The sequence below is a fragment of the Varroa destructor genome, unplaced genomic scaffold (genome assembly GCF_002443255.2).
Source record: "Varroa destructor unplaced genomic scaffold, Vdes_3.0 BEIS01000002.1, whole genome shotgun sequence".
Classification (NCBI taxonomy): Eukaryota; Metazoa; Arthropoda; class Arachnida; order Mesostigmata; family Varroidae; genus Varroa; species Varroa destructor.
Window position 1 is genome coordinate 41,198,132 of NW_019211455.1, and position 17,106 is coordinate 41,215,237.

General features: G+C 39.3%; 3 protein-coding genes across 7 annotated transcripts; 1 reads left to right on the plus strand and 2 right to left on the minus strand.

Moving 5' to 3' along the window:
- Positions 1–562: 562 nt before the first annotated feature.
- Ada2a (Transcriptional adapter 2A) lies at positions 563–9,574 on the minus strand. Of its 3 annotated transcripts, none has more exons than XR_002671361.2 (3): positions 9,338–9,574; positions 1,917–2,198; positions 563–1,168 (listed from the first exon to the last, which is right to left on the minus strand). XR_002671361.2 is itself a non-coding variant. In XM_022793910.2 (3 exons), exon 3 carries the CDS (start codon positions 6,885–6,887, stop codon positions 5,451–5,453), a length of 1,437 nt encoding a protein of 478 aa, XP_022649645.1. In that variant the 5' UTR covers positions 6,888–6,892; positions 8,208–8,496; positions 9,338–9,535; the 3' UTR covers positions 4,774–5,450. The 3 variants fall into 3 exon arrangements, 2 of the variants coding, with proteins under 2 accessions (XP_022649645.1, XP_022649646.1); XM_022793910.2 differs by lacking the exons at positions 563–1,168; positions 1,917–2,198 and adding exons at positions 4,774–6,892; positions 8,208–8,496 and having other exon boundaries at positions 9,338–9,535; XM_022793911.2 differs by lacking the exons at positions 563–1,168; positions 1,917–2,198 and adding an exon at positions 4,774–6,892 and having other exon boundaries at positions 9,338–9,535.
- A 141-nt stretch (positions 9,575–9,715) lies between these two features.
- Positions 9,716–13,721, plus strand: Rpn7 (regulatory particle non-ATPase 7). The gene is made up of 6 exons (XM_022790060.2): positions 9,716–10,132; positions 10,897–11,094; positions 11,413–11,612; positions 11,931–12,213; positions 12,478–12,646; positions 13,165–13,721. The coding sequence occupies exons 1-6, from the start codon at positions 9,991–9,993 to the stop codon at positions 13,337–13,339; spliced, it is 1,167 nt and encodes a 388-aa protein (XP_022645795.1). The 5' UTR covers positions 9,716–9,990; the 3' UTR covers positions 13,340–13,721.
- Positions 13,539–17,034, minus strand: LOC111243852 (uncharacterized). 3 transcript variants are annotated; one of them, XM_086981910.1, is made up of 3 exons: positions 16,662–17,034; positions 16,309–16,448; positions 13,539–15,976 (listed from the first exon to the last, which is right to left on the minus strand). In XM_086981910.1, the coding sequence occupies exons 1-3, from the start codon at positions 16,855–16,857 to the stop codon at positions 15,197–15,199; spliced, it is 1,116 nt and encodes a 371-aa protein (XP_086838036.1). In that variant the 5' UTR covers positions 16,858–17,034; the 3' UTR covers positions 13,539–15,196. The 3 variants fall into 3 exon arrangements, with proteins under 3 accessions (XP_086838036.1, XP_022645796.1, XP_022645797.1); XM_022790061.2 differs by having other exon boundaries at positions 16,698–17,032; XM_022790062.2 differs by having other exon boundaries at positions 16,734–17,029.
- Between the last annotated feature and the right edge of the window lie 72 nt (positions 17,035–17,106).

Consider the following 17,106-nt stretch of genomic DNA (forward strand, 5'->3'; position numbering starts at 1 on the left):
CGATAAGTTTAGCGGGTAAATTACTCGAAAACTAGGAACAACTACCGGCAAAAGATCTAAGGGCGAACAAGCGCTAGACAATACACGCATGATCAGGATAGTCGAGGGCCTTGATCACGTCACGAAATACACCAACAGCCGCATTGACACTAATTATACACATCTCGGTATCATCTGGAATAGCCGGACTGCGTTGGTAGAAAAGTCCTGTCAGAGGCCAAACTAGAGAATAGTGCTTGTATAGATAGAACTTCTGGTGCGCTTAGATCTAAGCGTCGTCTGGGACTGGTTACTATATTTTCTAGGAAATGGAAAAAATATTAAATATTGCTATTGTTTCTACTACAAACTAATACTCTTTTCTAAGTATTATCGTCAAAACTCACTACAATCGATTGAAGGTAGTTCGTTAGGTCCGTACAACCACTAGTATAGCACGCGTTCATATGTTATTTTTATTATTTCCCTATGTCAAGTGACGTTATTTTCGCTTATCATTTATCAATCAGTGTCCCTGAAATTTTTCTAGAGCCTTCAATCATTCGTCAATAAAGACAACTAATCCGATTACTAAACACTGGACGTGTCGCGCAAAGAAACAAAAGCTTTCATTTATTATGCATATTTTTCAAATTGTTTTACAAAACGTTAAAACGAAATAACATAGGCGAATAATCTAGTAGGGGGATCGTTCATTAGTAGCTATGATTCGATACTCGATCGCTGGTATATCTAGGTGATTCTATTTAGGCCGACATTGCTTTATCTTAGGGGCAGGGTTGATACGTCGTTTGTGTGATGGCTTATAATCAAAGCTCAGTGAATAGCTGTCATCTTTTCGTAAAGCTGCATGGTGAATGTGATATATAGTGGTTAAGAAAAGAATGTAGTGTGTATCTTATCAGTAAATTTTTGTTTTTAGGGTGCTAGCTAACATGAAGGGTGGCAAGGTTTTTGACGGAATCTAAGTCCGCTGATCGTTGCGGGGGGTCATCAAAGACTGAGGCCCTTTATGACAGGTTTACCTCAGTCTCGTCATAAACCGCTTCGACTTTTGGAAAAAGTTCCTTCTGATCGGTTCGCTGAGAGATTTTCCTTCACTGAAAATCGTACGGCCAACGTCCTTCATGCCTACTCCAAAGGGAACTCGCTCGCAGCACGATGACACCTATATAATTAATATTAATAATTAAATAAGAGGACCACGACCATCATTACATTTTAAAGGTGTTATATGTGGTCACTTGATACTATAGTAAAAAAAATATTTTTGAGCCCGTAAATGCATTACGAAACATTACCTCTTGTTTCTCTTTTCGACATATTTACGTGTCAATATCCAATCTAAAGAATACCAAATGGAATAAAAATATACGCTATTGTGTGTTTATGTATTTTAGTTAAGTTGAATTATTCTAGAAATCAAATTACGACCAAAGCGGGAAGAGATCTCGTGCTGTTGAATGAGATATTTCATAAGGACGCTGTACTTTATATAAACTGAGGTCAGCTTGCGCTATGCAATACCGCCATGTTTATACGAGCAGGAATTAGTCATGTGAGTTGAATAATACTATTTATAATGAATAATATAACCGTGAACGCTTATGAGACACGTTATTTTTGCATAAAAATGCTTCAAATTTTTTAAACGTGACGAAGCCTGCACGGTCCTATTTCTATGCCCGGCTGGAAAATATTCTGCCTACCACTTTGTCCAAGGGCACTAATGGCTAAGACGAATCTGTTTCCACGTAATGCGCTAGTATTAGTTAGCCTAACTAAAATATCAGTAAATCAAGTGAAGCCATATCACACGCAGTATTTCTAGCTAAAAAAGAAAATTACAAATGAAAAGGATTAAGAAGAGTTGATGCTTGCTAATGGAAATCCATTCACAGAGCCCTAAAACATACCAATCAGCTAAATATCCAGCCTACTTTCCAATCTTATTTGTGAATATCTCCACAATCTGTTCCTTGCTCGGGAACTTCAAAGATCGGGGCGGACCAAGTTTAAGGCCACTCCACACAACCTCTTCAGATCCGTCAGCACAAACAAGAGTAAACTCGAAACTTTTCGTGCGTGGCTTCTCAGCGTTGATCGTAAAGCTCTCTTCCGATAACTCGTTGGGAAACGCCGCAATCAAGGCTTCCTTGAGCGCCATGGCGTGGCGCCTGTAGACCTGTCAGGAACGACTAGAATAGAAGCCAAGAAAAAAAAGAAATGGCTAGTAATATAAAGAAACATATTAAAGGATGCTCGATAACATTGATGCATCACAACCGATACCGATTTGTACAAATCCTAAACGAAACAAAATGATGCATCGTACAATTCGAAAATAACATATCGATAAATGACATTTTGAAACTAATCAATGAAATGTTAAAGTCTGCGGCCATGATTAGCAGGTAGGGATATGTTAACTGAAGGAGAATGTTTAAGGCCATCTGATTAGATCTTTCCCGCAGCTACATTCACATATAAAAGCTTTTGTTTGGGCGGCATTATTAGACTTCATGCCTTGTGGCAAAACACTCTAGATAATACCTTCTTTAATTACGCCAGTAACTCATATAGTCTCATGCAGCTCTGTTGAATCGTTCGCGCTTCAAATACAATATATTGAGTTATTCAAAAACTAACGGTGTTTTCTTCCTTGCTTTACTTGTTCTTTGTTTGCTGACGGTTGAGTGTTGCATACCGTTGGCAGTAAGAAGTCAAAATCTGGCTAGGTGTGGTGTATACAATGATGACTCTATAGCCAAGAACACAACTGGGAAGTGACTTGTTATGCTTATGGTATCTTCTTCTTAGAAAACGGAATTCATTTAACTTTTCAGGTTTGAAGAGGTCTGCGGAGTCAATTTACTGGCTTGGCTTACTTCTCTCTCTCTTTGGCATCGGCAAAAAAATGTCATTTCTTCTTCACCATTTCGATAGTAACGGCCTAGCGCTGCAGAAAAAAAAAAACTGTCCGATCGCGTATAGCAGTCGGTCATCAGCGCGGGAAAAATTAGAGAGGCGAAGCAATGGATAAAGCTTACAATTTCCTGCTGAGCAGTCCAGTATCATTGTGTGCTAACGGTGTCAATAGTACAGAGTTCTCTTCTTATAGTTTAAATAGCTAAATCTCCGGTTGAAAGGTCAAGGGTTAGTAGATCCAATCTCACCGTCAACAAAAACTATATGTGTAACTAGGTGCAGAAAATTGAAACACGGAAAATAGTGAGTAACAAAACAAATGTATGCAACGCACCAGTGTTCAATAATGACGCGGACACCTCCATGAGACGCGGCGGCACTAAACTTCGGCTCAGTTTTAATCTCTTCTGAATGGTTGGAAAGTTCTGAGGCAGCGGCGGCTGACGCCGCTGCTCTGGAACGACCAGTTCGCTTTCTAATGTTAGCCGCGTTGGCTTTCAATTGGCGGGTATTAGCTTCAACTAATGGCTTTTCCCCACCACCTTTCGGCTCCTTTTTTCGAGGACGACCCATGCTAAAGAAACGAATCACAAAAGTGCGCATATATAAGACAATATATAAGAAAACTGAATTTAAATGCGGACAAGATGTACTCGCTAAGGCTTTCAGCTATTAGGAGAAATTCTCAAAAATAACAGCAACACACTATAGGTACTAAGTAGCTGATAACCAACATTTAAGTACAATGTAAAAGGAGAGATAATTGGAAGGGTATATATCAAACTATACAAACAATAACAAAGATTGCTCATCTATAATATTTAAATTACTCTATGTGCAATATTGCTAGGAGCACCATTCTTGTAAGCTTTATTAAAACCTTTATCTCTCAGTGAGAAGGCAGTGATAATGTCTTTGCATATTGAACTTAGAGGCACTTAGCGGCAAGGTCTATTTCGTGCTGCCGGAATGGGCCGGCAACCATCTCGAAAACCGACACTGATTTAAGGCACTAAAGATCGATTGCAAAAAGCAGAACACCAATTTAGATACTAGGCACTGAGTTCTACATTGAGGTACGGGCTCTTATATGCAAAGATGTAGACTATTTTTTATAAAGACACATAATCTGTCGACCCAACATCTGTATGACTAATCGGCATACATTCATGCGCTTTGATGTCGTATTAAACGAGTACAGAATTTCATGAATGCTTCTACCTATCCCAAAATATCAGGAACCGAAAATATCAAACATGCACAGTTCTTCGAGTATGAGGTATTTCTTTCCCAATAGTAAAACTTGAGTGCAGAATATGTGACGGTTAATTTCCTATATCTTGTAGCTATAAAAATATGGGTATTTTTAAATTAGATAATAACAACTGTGAAACGGAAATGCTAGCAATTACTCGGGCTATTTCATGGATTTTTTATAACACTTCTACATATATATGTTTAATAAATAAACGCCTCAAACATCATTTATTGAAAACGATATTATCTTTTTTAAAATTGCTTTCCAAATAATTAAACGGAGTTGAATTCGTACGAAAAAGCAAGCAATTCGTTCTCAGTTGTACCACATAGATTTTACAAAATTTTAGATACAAAGTAGAGGAATGTCATAATGGATCCTTAATAGGTCGTTTAAGGTCTGCTTAGTAGATGCCTAACAAACCTCTCTTGTAAAGCAGTAACGATGTACTCTAACCCGAAATGACATATTCGGCCTACTTATTCATAAAAGTAAATATCTACCGTATACTTTTATGAATGCCTTTAATGAGCTGAATGTAAAATAGTTGTGTCAAAACCTCAATAAAAATTTAAAACACATTCCTGTTTGTTAATAAATAATGACCATTTTATTAAACTTCTTCTTATTAATCTCTACACTGAAAGAAAAGTGAAAAGTTCTGCGAGCGTGTAATCTTATGTGCTTACATACTATTTACATGTATCGATAGCCCCTGAGCTGTTAAAAAACTGTCATAATGGTGTGAAGCTGGTATTTAAAGTCTTTGCCAACAATCCAGCCAATGACAATTATCTCCACGTTCCATTTAGCCCCCAAGGCGCGTATAGAAATGTCGGGCATCGAATAGTTCTTGTTTGTACCATATTTTCTTTACATTTAACCAACTTTCCGTTTTGCTATATAAACTCGTATTCTATTTCCTACCCTAGCTTTGCTACTTAGGTGCAGTGCGACAAGCTGACCTTTTCAGCTGATCCGTATGGCATCAAAACTGCCGACATAGATTTGGTCTTTTTCCACACTTGAAGATTTCACAGGACACAAACCTTACGTTTAATACCGGACATGCTGACAAATATTTGGCTCCTTCACATAAATGCCGCCCTCCAATATAATTTGCAATACCAATGTTTATTTATACAGTAATATATATATATATATATATATATATACATATGTAAGACATATAGCAAAACAAATTGACATTGGCATTCTTGTTTGTTACATGACAACAAGTACTATTAGCAAAGGCATTAATATCCTATTCGTGTATAAGTTCTTGGGAAAGCAGGAAATGATATAATCTTTTCGTTTTATTCACGTCGATGTTGCACAAAGTTCGAGCTCGAGACAAACGCAGCCCATCGTTTCGCTGGCATTCAGAAACCAACTGAGATTTGAGCCCGAGATAAGTCGATGGAAACAGCCTTGAATTCGAGCAAAATTCCCTTTCAGCCTGACTCAGCTTGAAGAATCCTTGCAGATGTTCAATCGTTAGAGGACTGGGAGGTGGCTTCTTGGGGCGCCGATTAGTTTTCCCCATACCAATCATGCTGGCACTGGCCTCAACAGCGGTATCACGCTGCCGCCGTAGTAAAAGTCTCCGCAGGCTGTTTGCGTCCTTGCTGCTACGTAGGACTTCTTTGCATTGCGAAGGCTTCGTATAGCTGCGTTGACGTAACTGATTCAATCGCTCAAATTGGGTGATTTCACGCTGGGTCTTGAGGCCATTTGAACGGGCATCGTGAAGCCTACAGACACGTCGCTTCAGCTGTTCGGCCAGAGCTAGTGATTCAAAAAATGCGAGCATGTCATCAGGCGATAGAATATTTACCATGGGGAGCAGTGAACGAACCGTGATCTCACCAAGATCTCTAAAATACCTTGACTCCCATTCAGTGTTTTGGGCTCTGCTTAAGAGGCCATGCTGAGCGACAACATCCTTAACACGCTCTCTTGCAATGATTCGGCGCCGGTACCCTTCAACCAGCGCCATCTGAGCTTCGTGATCGATATCGTCCAACCCCTCACCCTTACTGTCATCGGCCCTGAATGATACAGACGCCAACAACGCTTCCGCTTGTGGATCAATTTCGTCGAAGAAGTCACCGCGAGCCGGAAAATAGCCAGCGAAATCTTCTGACTGTCCAACGCTGCCGAGTTCTGGTCGGGGTGCTCTGCCAATTGTACTCGTATAGGTCACACTTGATGTACCTAAGTAGCTGTCAGCAACATTCTCTCCTGTATTAATCTCGTCTAATTTAAAGACTCGATTCGTCTTCAAGTTGCATGCGATTGTAGCAGTTAGATAATTTCCATATATGTAGTACCTTGCGTAGTGAGCCCGACAGTCTTTTGCGGTTTTACCACCACCGACAATCTTCGCCACGTCTGACCAATTGCCCAGGCCGCAAGTTTCGATCGCCTCCAGCAAGCGAACCTCGTCGGCACCGCTCCAGTCCCAGCTCAGCAGTGGTAACTGGGCGTCAAAAACGGCGTATGGGTGGTAATTTCGATGTTGGCCGAATTCGCTGCCACGGGCGAAGCACTGAATACAGATAACTACGCCCCGACATGAGTCAGCCCGACAAGCGAGACGTGGGGTGAGAAGTCCAAGCCGCACCCCACAGCTTCCACAGGGAGCCGCGGGCTCCTCGTCAGTTGAGGCAACCACCAATGCCGCTGTAGACGATGCCATTTATTCTGCGAGAGGGATGCAAGCAGGACCAGGACAGCATCAGGTGGAACGATACAAGAGTGCAGGATTGTGGCACGTTAGCGGCTAACGTTAAACGGGGTAGGTGCCAGTAAAAATGAGTCTGTCAGGCATAAACCACTAAGCATTCGGAAAGCGTTTCTGAGTAAAGTGCCTCAGAGAGAGGACACGTTTGATTATTTAGGTCAGTAATAATATATACATATGCTTGAATATTTCAAGTCTAGGCATATTCTGCATCATCACTGTTGACTAAATTTACATTAACCTATCAAACACGCTTTGGAGAATGTCTATCTGGGGAAACGACGTTCAAATATTTCTAGAAAGCATACTGAGTGTACTTATCATTTAGATATACAATACGATATTATGTGACGTTGTACTGTTAACCAATGAATATGAAGCGTCTGACTACTGGCAAAAAAATTATGGAGGAAACTTAATTAAATATTTAAGCCGTGCAGTTACTCGAAATTGTCGCTTTATAGTATCAAATCTTGAATGTAGCTAGCCTATTTGATGGAAAATGGCGGAATAACCATGATTATAATATCAATTCAAAAAAAAAAGTTGACATCATTACAATAGTGGATAATCTATTTTGATTCTATATTTTATAAAGTTGACACTGTAGAGTTGCTTGTTAGAGTTATCGGTCATTATTAAGGCTTGTGCAGAAACAGGAGAGAAGACAGAAAAAACAAATAGAAAAATGTGGCGTAGAAAAGCAGGCAAGATAATTAAAAAACACATAAAGAAACACCCTGAACATGTACGTATATTGCATTCATTACATGTGTATAACGCCTGATTTAAATAGCAACGCTAAGAGAGATCGCACTTCAGTGATGTTGCTGACTACCTAAGTTTCACTAAATGAAAACACCACTTCTTTGGTAAGCGCAAGTGTTTCATACAACTGATACTCTGAAGTCACCGAAGTCTGTATATTTAAGTAAATAATGATATTTAAAATAAACCGGCAAATCAACACGCACCTAAAAGATTTTCATCGACGTTGGATTAGCTGATAAAGCCCATTGTTCTAGAGCTTCACTTTGGGGAATAAAAATATTCTTCCTCAACAAAAATAGCCTTCCTTAACATATTGTCAGCTGTAGATTGTTATAATATTAGATTAATAACATAAAAGAACTATCCAATTTTCCATATACTTATGATAATGCTGCTGGTTTCTAGGAAGCAAACAACGATATGTGCATGCATGAGGAAGTATATGTAAAGATGCTATAAGTGGATTGTTAAATGTATCTCTATTGGGTTCCTGTGGAAACCCACCCTTTGTTCTTGGAGCCAATCTTTAATGCATGCTGACGATCTGAAACAGTGCTTGGGCTAACCCCCAACTTCACAGAAAATTCTTTAGCTGACTATTCTGAAGTCGCATTGCGTAAACGCTGCTATTAGATATCGATCGCTTTCAGTGCTCGCCCCGAGTGTGCCTTATCGCTTGAATCGAAATCTCCGGCTCTGAAGAGTAGAAATCAGTTTTGACAAATTGGTTGCAATACGGCATCCTCCCTTTCTATTTCACGATTAAGTCTTATTGTCTCCACGGTACTTTTTCCTGCGTGTAAATAATAGAAAGTGCAATGTTGAATATAAAGCTTCTTCGTCTTCATGGTTTCGTCGCAGAAAACACTAGACTGCCAAGGTAGCGAGTTCAGCCAAAAACAAACAGAGGGTCAGAAGGATACCAGTGAACGAAAAAAAACTCAAGTTCAAGGTTTCTTCTTGAGCGCATGATAAGAATTATGAAGGTTAAGGATAGGAAGCGGGGTAAACAGTGTCCAAAACCTGCGCGGCAGAAGTTTCTGGTCAATCGCTCCATGTAAGGTTACACAACGATTTCTTTACTAGACCATAGCTTTAGCCATGATGGTTAGCATCATGAATGGATTAAACCATCCGTTAGGGGGGATTTTACATTTGCCTGGAGTCCAGCATAGCAGGCGAAACCTTTGAAACGGAACTGGAAACAGCCTCCTAACCGTCTACGCGTGCGTAAAAAATATTTTCCCTTTTTTTTTTTTTGAAAAAACAAGTACTTTCTTGCCAATCAAATATGTTCGTTTGAGTCATATTCATTCGATTTTCCAATACCACAAGAGCGGTGTAGCTAATTTCACAGATAATCATGCAACTAGCATTTATGTGCATAACAAATACTAAACTGGAGACTTCATGCGAAACCTATATACATTAAGCTAAACACATGTGATTATAACCCTTTCTTAACTTTAAGATATCCGAACACAATCAACAAGTCGATGAATTGCGACACACAAATCAGCGTGTAAAGACACCCTGATTCCATTTGCCACACCGTTTGCCTGTATTCGTTAGTAAAAAGCTCACTTTAGTCGTTGCAGCCGAACACAGAACCAAATAGAATTTGTTTAACTTACCTAGAATTGCTTGCTGACTTCTTCCGCCTGTTTGACGATTTCTTCCTACGAAAATTATTACTTTATTCTGTCTTTCACAGTGACGAAGCGCTTGACGAAACGACAACTTTTTTCAGTGCATACTTCGCCCGTTTGTCGTCCCTCTTCAAGTTTTGTTATTACTCTAATTACTGAAACTGCGCGGCACCACCGAACGTGTTGATACTAATAGCACAAGCCGGCTTGGCGCTCCACTGTGACCTGTGATCCTAGTTTTCTTTAAAAGAGTGCAGACAGCATTTATTTTTTCTAGCAGAAAAGATTTCTGTTAACGAATGCAGACGACGTGTGCATATGCCAAGTTTTGCGCACTCGTCTGCAGCATTGTTTTGGTCCGATCTAGCAACTCACGTCGACTATCAACCAATCGATGAATTGTCGATATGATAGTGTAAAATACCCGTCGAATCCCCATATACAATACAACCGGCTGGCTTAAAAAGCGACTGGGGATCTTATGCGAGTGGCTTGATTAGCGGACAAAGTCGTGTGTTCGGCGTGTACAGGTGCGAGTGTTATTCTGTGCGATTTAACGATCTGCTACTACGGATCAAAGACGATTTACTTCAGTTGGCTGACCGCTCTCGTACGAGCATCTCAAGAGAGAAGCTACGATGCCGGCTGAGAATCTTCAAGATGAGTCGTTAGAAAAGAACCCTAACTTGGACTTAGCACAATGGAAATACAGTCTGCAATATCACGAACCGGCGAATCAGAAACTCAAACAGGATCTACTCGACGCCATCAACAAAGACGGTAAGACTTACCCAAAACTTTTCCCACCATGGTTATTTCGTATTACGCCGTCAGTGCTTGGACTTCATATGAAATAATAATGGCAGACACAATAAAAATAATGATCTGAGTAACATAACACGTCTGACTGAACTTATTGATAAGCTCTTCCTGATTTCATTGTGAGTGAATTGTTTTGCATATAGTGGTTTATTCAGGCTGGTTTTAGTTTTTTTTTCTCGATCGAAACTAGTGCTAGTGGATACATAAAGTAGCTGTCAACCGTAAGCTTGTATAAGAATGTTGTATTTCTCGTTTCAAATTTAATTGTACTGCTCCAAAAGTTTCGATGGCGAGCACAGTGATTAAAAATTTTGGAAAATTAATTAGGTATGCCGTGTTAATGTTGTTTTAGTTATTCAAAGATACAATTTGGTTACCGAACGTGGATATCTTGCATTGCCTTTCGACAGGAAGTGTAAATGTCAATAAAAAAAAGTTAACATCGAAATAGATATGTGCATATATTCAAACGAGAAAAAGCTACGGCAATATAACAGATTATGATCGTAAACAAGACAAAGGAACAATTTAATTTTTTCATAACTGGGCCTTTTCGTGTTTTAAGTAAAAGTATTTTTAGTCGTTTACGAACTATCAGTCATTTACGCTCCTCTAATATTTAGTGTTTACGTTTAACAGAAATGTTCTTTTTAAAACATTTATAATGATTAATACTACAACAATACTTGTATATATTGTTTGTTTACCTCTCATTATATTAGACATGGCGCCGTTCTACGAGCAGTGTTGCCGCGACCTAGGCTGGCCTGTAGAAAACAAGCTGATGGATAAATTAAAGCAGGCTAACAAGGCCCAATTGGAAAAACTGGACGGAGCCATAGCTGATGCGGAGAAGAACCTTGGTGAAATGGAAGTCCGTGAGGCAAATCTGCGAAAGGCTGAATACCTTTCACGAATTGGTAAATACCTCCTTGTTTATTAATATTCGTTCGATTTACATATATAATAATTATTGGTGAATTCCAAGTTTAGCGTTGACCTATTAAAAGGGCTAAATATTTTGGTATATTATTTCTCTTTCTATGCTTAAACAGCGAGGCTGGAACAATTCTTCGTCTAATTCTTACTAGGTAGTGCTCTTAAATCACTATAGCTTTTTTGTTATAATTTTCAGCTCGAGCGTTTATTCAATTTGTTTGTGACTTAGTGTGTCTTTATTTCTTTCAATATTGTCGAACTCGACGTTCTCGATATTATCCTTTCGCACGTGTTGGCAGGTGACAAGGAGGCAACGCTAACACAATTCCGCAAAACCTTCGAGAAATCTGTCTCCGTTGGTCATAAATTGGACCTCCTATTCCACCAGATCCGTGTTGGCCTTTTCTATTTGGACCACGATCTTGTTACACGGAATATTGACAAGGCCAAAGCCCTCATCGAGGAAGGTGGCGACTGGGATCGCCGAAACAGACTCAAAGTAAGCAAAATTTGTCTGCGTGATCACATTGACTTTGTTCGACTTCGTTCGACTCCAATACTGATTTTTTTGGGCGTTTTTTTCTGTTCAAATACACATAATCATATACAGTAGAATGCAAAACGAATTGCCGGTGTCGAAAATTGATAATCCTCCAAATACTAATGAGCAGAAAATTTATTCTACTACATCAACACTGCCCCATTACTTTCACCTTGGAATGATATAAAATAGGCCTAAATGTGGTTTTCGTTTTGTTGATGGCAATCAAGAATTGGATCGAGTTTTAGCCATATTAATTGTGATCCATATTTACAGGTGTACCAGGCATTCTACTCGTTAGCGATCCGGGATTTCAAGACAGCGGCTAGCCTTTTCTTAGACACCGTGTCGACGTTCACCTGCTACGAACTCATGGATTACAAGCAGTTCGTCACGTACACAGTACTTTCAACGATACTAGCACTCGGTCGGACTCAGCTTCGGGAAAAAGTCATTCGAGGGTCAGAAATTCTGGAAGTTTTACATGGGCTGCCTGACATCAAAGAGTATCTCTTCTCGCTGTATCAATGTCAATATGCAACCTTCTTCCGTAGACTTGGTAAATGTTTCTAATACACCGCTGCTGCTGTAATTACAACCAGAAATAAAAAAAAAGGGGGTCCTACCTGTATTCGTGCTGGTAATACAACATAGATATACTATATAGAGCTATCGATAACCGAATTTAATTATTAGAGTAGTGAAAAGTCACTAAGATAGAGGCATTTCATCAATTTTTCTGTGTGTTTATAGTACAACAAAGTCGCATACGCCAAAGTAATTTACTCTGATTTTCCTGATCTTGATTAATCTCTGTGTATAGCGATGGTTGAAGGAATGATGAAACGTGACCGCGTTCTAAGTGCTCACTACAGATTCTACGCACGTGAAATGCGCATCCTTGCATATACCCAACTGCTTGAAAGCTATCGATCCTTGACATTACAATACATGGCACAAGCGTTCGGTGTATCTGTGAATTTTGTTGATCAGTAAGTATCTGTAGGGAGAGCAGTGCATATTACTTACGTTTTGCCTTTAACCCAAAAGGTAGATAACCAAATAGAATGATTATTCGATGAAAAGTTTCTAGAGGACAGTAATAATGTTTGTCATTACGTGTACGTGTTGTATTGTGATCAGTTGTTAGGAAGATTGTTTATTACATACGGATATAAAAATATGGCCTTTTTCGTTCTAGTTACCACTCGTAGTCTGCCGTTCTTTCCCCTCTACGATTTTACTTGGTTTTTAACCTTTTGTATTTTGACGTCTTTACGTCGCAAATGGGTCGATCCATAATGGACTGTAGTCAGCCAAAAACGAGTCCACGAATCTCAGTGTGCACTTTCGGGGCTTTTTTTCCAAGAGTCTTGAGAGCAAAAAAAAATCTTTAAAATCTTAATCTTTGAAAGTGCTTAAATATTATTGATTATTTGGAGTCACAAATTTTTTTCATCGCATCCGCTTTGATTCTAATTGTTTCTCTATTCCTTTTTTGATGTTTCAGAGAGTTGGCTCGATTTATTGCCGCAGGCCGTCTCCATTGTAAAATAGACAAAGTTAACGGTATCGTCGAGACCAATCGACCTGATAGCAAGAATTACCAGTATCAGGCGACCATTAAGCACGGCGACGTTTTACTCAACAGAATACAGAAGCTATCACGGGTGATCAATATCTAAGTGGTTTATTACGTCATCCTCATAGATGAGATACGATCCGACGTCGTGAACTATAAGTCTGCCAAGTAAAAATGAACGATAAAGAATCCCGTGTTTTTTGTGCACGAAAAGATGTGCCCTGATGGCCTAAGTTCGATCCTTCTTTAGAGAAGCGCGTATACGGAAGCGTGCGCTGTAGCGCGCACGAAAGTCGGATATGTAATTCGGGCATCCAAAAATAAAAGAATCGACGGCGAAAGTTTTTGTCAAGTATGTGACTTAGAAGTTAAAAGCGTCGGTGAATTGACTTGGAAAATGTCAAAAGTTGCCTACACGGTAAAGTATAAAGACTCTATAATCACGCCGGGTTGCTGAAATAAACTGTGTCTTTTAATATTTTTGATCCGGATTGATTCCTTAACAATGCCATTATGCATAATTCCCCTCGCATTGATAAGAATTTATGTAAAATGTTATAGGCATAAAATGTGCGGCACTGATTAAACGTTAGCATATCTTGGTAAAGTTAAACAAGTTAAAAATTGGTTTTTGACATACTTAAAGATATTATTACAATATTTTACACTCTGTACTACGAAGTAGCTAATATTCTTAGTTATTGTAATATCGTATGTCACGGGTCTTACCTCACTGTTTGTCTCGTTTTCTAAAAAGTTAATTACAGATCCTTTGACGCAAAGGCAGCATCGCTACAATGCTGGTTTAACACAAGTGGTGCCTCTTAAATGAATTTTAAAATGATTTTACTAAAGTATTCTATTGAGGAGCTCACTTCCGGACAATTTGTTGCGCCTGACTCTATAATCTAAATTGGTCCTGCTGAATAAATTTATGGTATCTCAAAAGAAAAAAAAAAACGTGGCCAAATTCGTTTGCAAAAGTACTTCTTCAACATAAAATTTAGGCTAATGCGTGGCATCAGCTTTCGCTTTCTAAACATGGCCATGAAAGTTCTTATTATAAGCAATGTTTAATGTTTCCGTAGTAAGTATGATAGATAAGGTCCGCATTTATTAACAAGGATGCTAGCTTTTATAGCACACTATGTAATACCTGGTCGTAATAGTGAAGTTTTAAGATCAGTAACTTGGATCTTCAGAATAATAAAAACCACGCGTTTATTTAAAAATTCACACGTGAGAGTCAACTGTAAGAATACAATGCGCTCCTCCAGTAATATAAAGAAGCCTTCAAATAGTTTAGATACCATGTTGTTTGAAATAATATTAAATATATACCAAGACTTGGTGATAAAGTGTGAAGTTTGTATAATCATAGGCACATAATTTTTCGCTAACCTTGTACAAAAAGCCTATTTAGTTTACGAGGCTTAGTGGGTAGTAAGGCAGACCAATAGTCTAAGCTTTACAAAGCGGAGAGCGCTTGTAATCAAAACTCCAAATAGAAAATAAAACTTTTCCAGATTTTCTATTTGGAGGACGCCTAAAGGCATTGCACCTTTTTCGTATGAAAAAAGTAACTGTGAAATTGAATGTTTTTATTTTATCTTCAACTTTCTATGGAAAAATTGATATAGCAACAATTAGATGCCGCAGACAATAGTTCACAGCTGCTAAAGATCCTGAGTAATCATCAATGAACAATCGTCTTCATTCATTTTAAATAATTGTCCCCTAATCGTATCGTGAAACAAAAACGTTATTTACAATTATTAACATGTCATGCCTCACAGGTTATGCGAATATCGGAATCTGGTTAGGTTAAGAAAAAGGTTAAGTACTGAGTCTTACGTTTACAGAAGTTTCAACGAATATGTTCATTATTACGATGCATATCTGCACCCAAATTATTGCACTCAATATGCTATATCCTCCATTACTAGTTTTATTGCAATTCTTAGTACTGAACGGCCGTTGTCCAGAATGCGGCCCGGATGCGCTTGGCTTTGCGAACATTTTCGTTCCTTTCTGTATCATTGTTGCATACAAACTTAGTTTCACGTCGCCTTTCCATACGACTTTGATCTCCGCAGACACCAACATTTGTCCCGTCATCGCTGAAGCTAGACGTCTTGTCATTGTCTGTTGAAATATTTTTTTCTGTGGATGCTTTTTGTAACGGAAGGTTGTTTAAGTCACATTGGCCATACTCGTTCCACCCCCAGGTTAGAATGCGTCCGCATTTATCCAGTGCTACTGAATGCCGACTTCCGCATGCCACAGCGATGACTCGCTGATCACCTGTGTTCTGGAGCGTAGGAGACGCAATGACAGTTTGCTTTCCGCCGCTTCGTATTAAACGGTGGTCTTTTTCTAAAGGCCCGTCTATCTGGTTATGCTGATTCCATCCCCACTGGTACATAAAACCGCGCTGTGAAAGGGCGGAACAATGCCAACCCCCAGCAGCAACTTCGACAATGTTCACCTCCTCAAGCGCCTCTACAGGAACAAGGTCTTCCGATGAGACCAATTCACCCGATCCCTGTTGACCTCGAAAACCATCTCCCCAGCAGTATACAGCTCCGTCGCTGGTTAGTGCTAGCAGGTGGTCGAATCCAGCTGAAATTTGGGAACAACGTAAAGGCCACGACTTAATCATAGACTTGGCCTTTAGATCGTAGATTGCGACATCAGTCTGAGTTCGCAGAGCGACACGATCGCGTTCCAACATCGAAACCTAAAGGGTTCTCATAAATCGAACAAGCACATAAGATATAAATAAGAAGGACCTGCCAGGGTGTAGAAAGACATTAAGACTGGTAAGCAGAGTATGAAGAATTTCCAGACAATGACTTCAAAGAGCAAGGATTTTGCTGTAAAAACTGTATGTTAAATAGAAAACAAAATATGGGTACAGCAGATTATTTTTCGCATCAATCCAAATGGGTGATCGATGCAGGTGAACATAGTACGACAGAGATTCTATGGAATTGAAAAGACATAACATATTGTTATGTCTTATTATATATATATATATTTCTAGTTTATATTAATGTATATTAAATTCACCTGTTGGACGTTACTAATGGGGACATCAACAACGGATTTGTCATATAACCCAATTATTCGACATCGTGCAAGCTCCACGAAAGCACAGTAATCCCTCGACAAACTGCAGTCATCAAGCGATCCCTTGAATATTTCGATGCCTGGAAACAAACATAACATGAGAAATAATCAACAACGTACGGGCCACAAGGAATTTCTGAAAGAACTGATGTAAGAAGTACTCCGGAGTTAAACTCTCTTAGGACAATGTACTTGGTGTGCCCTTTCTCTATTTTAAATAAAAGAGGCGTCCTATTGCACAAGCCAGATTTATGTTCTTTTTTAAGAAGAGAAGACCACAATGAAAAGCATGCCAGTGTAAAAGCTCAGGGTACAACTCGAACGCGCACTTGATGTGAAACTTCTTTGGCAACAGCTTGTCGCACCTGACACGAGGTCTTTCAGTGAGCCATTGCAGTATGCAAGAATCTGTTTCCAACCAAGAAACACCTGATCAGTTTTGATATAGCCATATTCAGACGAAAGTGGGAATTGAGTCACTTTCCACATTGTTCAAATTAGTATTGCTGTCGGCAGTTGTCAAAATCAGGCTCTTCCAACGCAGTCACAACCCTCGAGCACCTACAGGCCCCAGTCATACTAAACATTTTAAGGAAGTCAGTGGTAGAAACCGTGGGGGACGCTTTTTCACTATTTTGAAATGTCTAATTTTTAGTACAGCTGTCGAATATTCTTAAGGGATTCAAATTTTGGCGCCTTTACCGCAGCAGTTTTCCAAACATACACAGGCCCAACAAC

Coding starts and splice junctions, on each gene's coding strand:
- Ada2a (XM_022793911.2), bottom strand. CDS start 6,887: ATGGCATCGTCTACAGCGGCATTGGTGGTTGCCTCAACTGACGAGGAG.
- Rpn7 (XM_022790060.2), top strand. CDS start 9,991: ATGCCGGCTGAGAATCTTCAAGATGAGTCGTTAGAAAAGAACCCTAAC. Junction 12,214..12,477: donor AACCTTCTTCCGTAGACTTG/GTAAATGTTTCT, acceptor CTCTGTGTATAG/CGATGGTTGAAGGAATGATG. Junction 12,647..13,164: donor TCTGTGAATTTTGTTGATCA/GTAAGTATCTGT, acceptor TTGATGTTTCAG/AGAGTTGGCTCGATTTATTG.
- LOC111243852 (XM_086981910.1), bottom strand. CDS start 16,857: ATGTGGAAAGTGACTCAATTCCCACTTTCGTCTGAATATGGCTATATC. Junction 16,449..16,661: donor TACCCTGAGCTTTTACACTG/GCATGCTTTTCA, acceptor GTTTGTTTCCAG/GCATCGAAATATTCAAGGGA. Junction 15,977..16,308: donor CCATTAGTAACGTCCAACAG/GTGAATTTAATA, acceptor AGAACCCTTTAG/GTTTCGATGTTGGAACGCGA.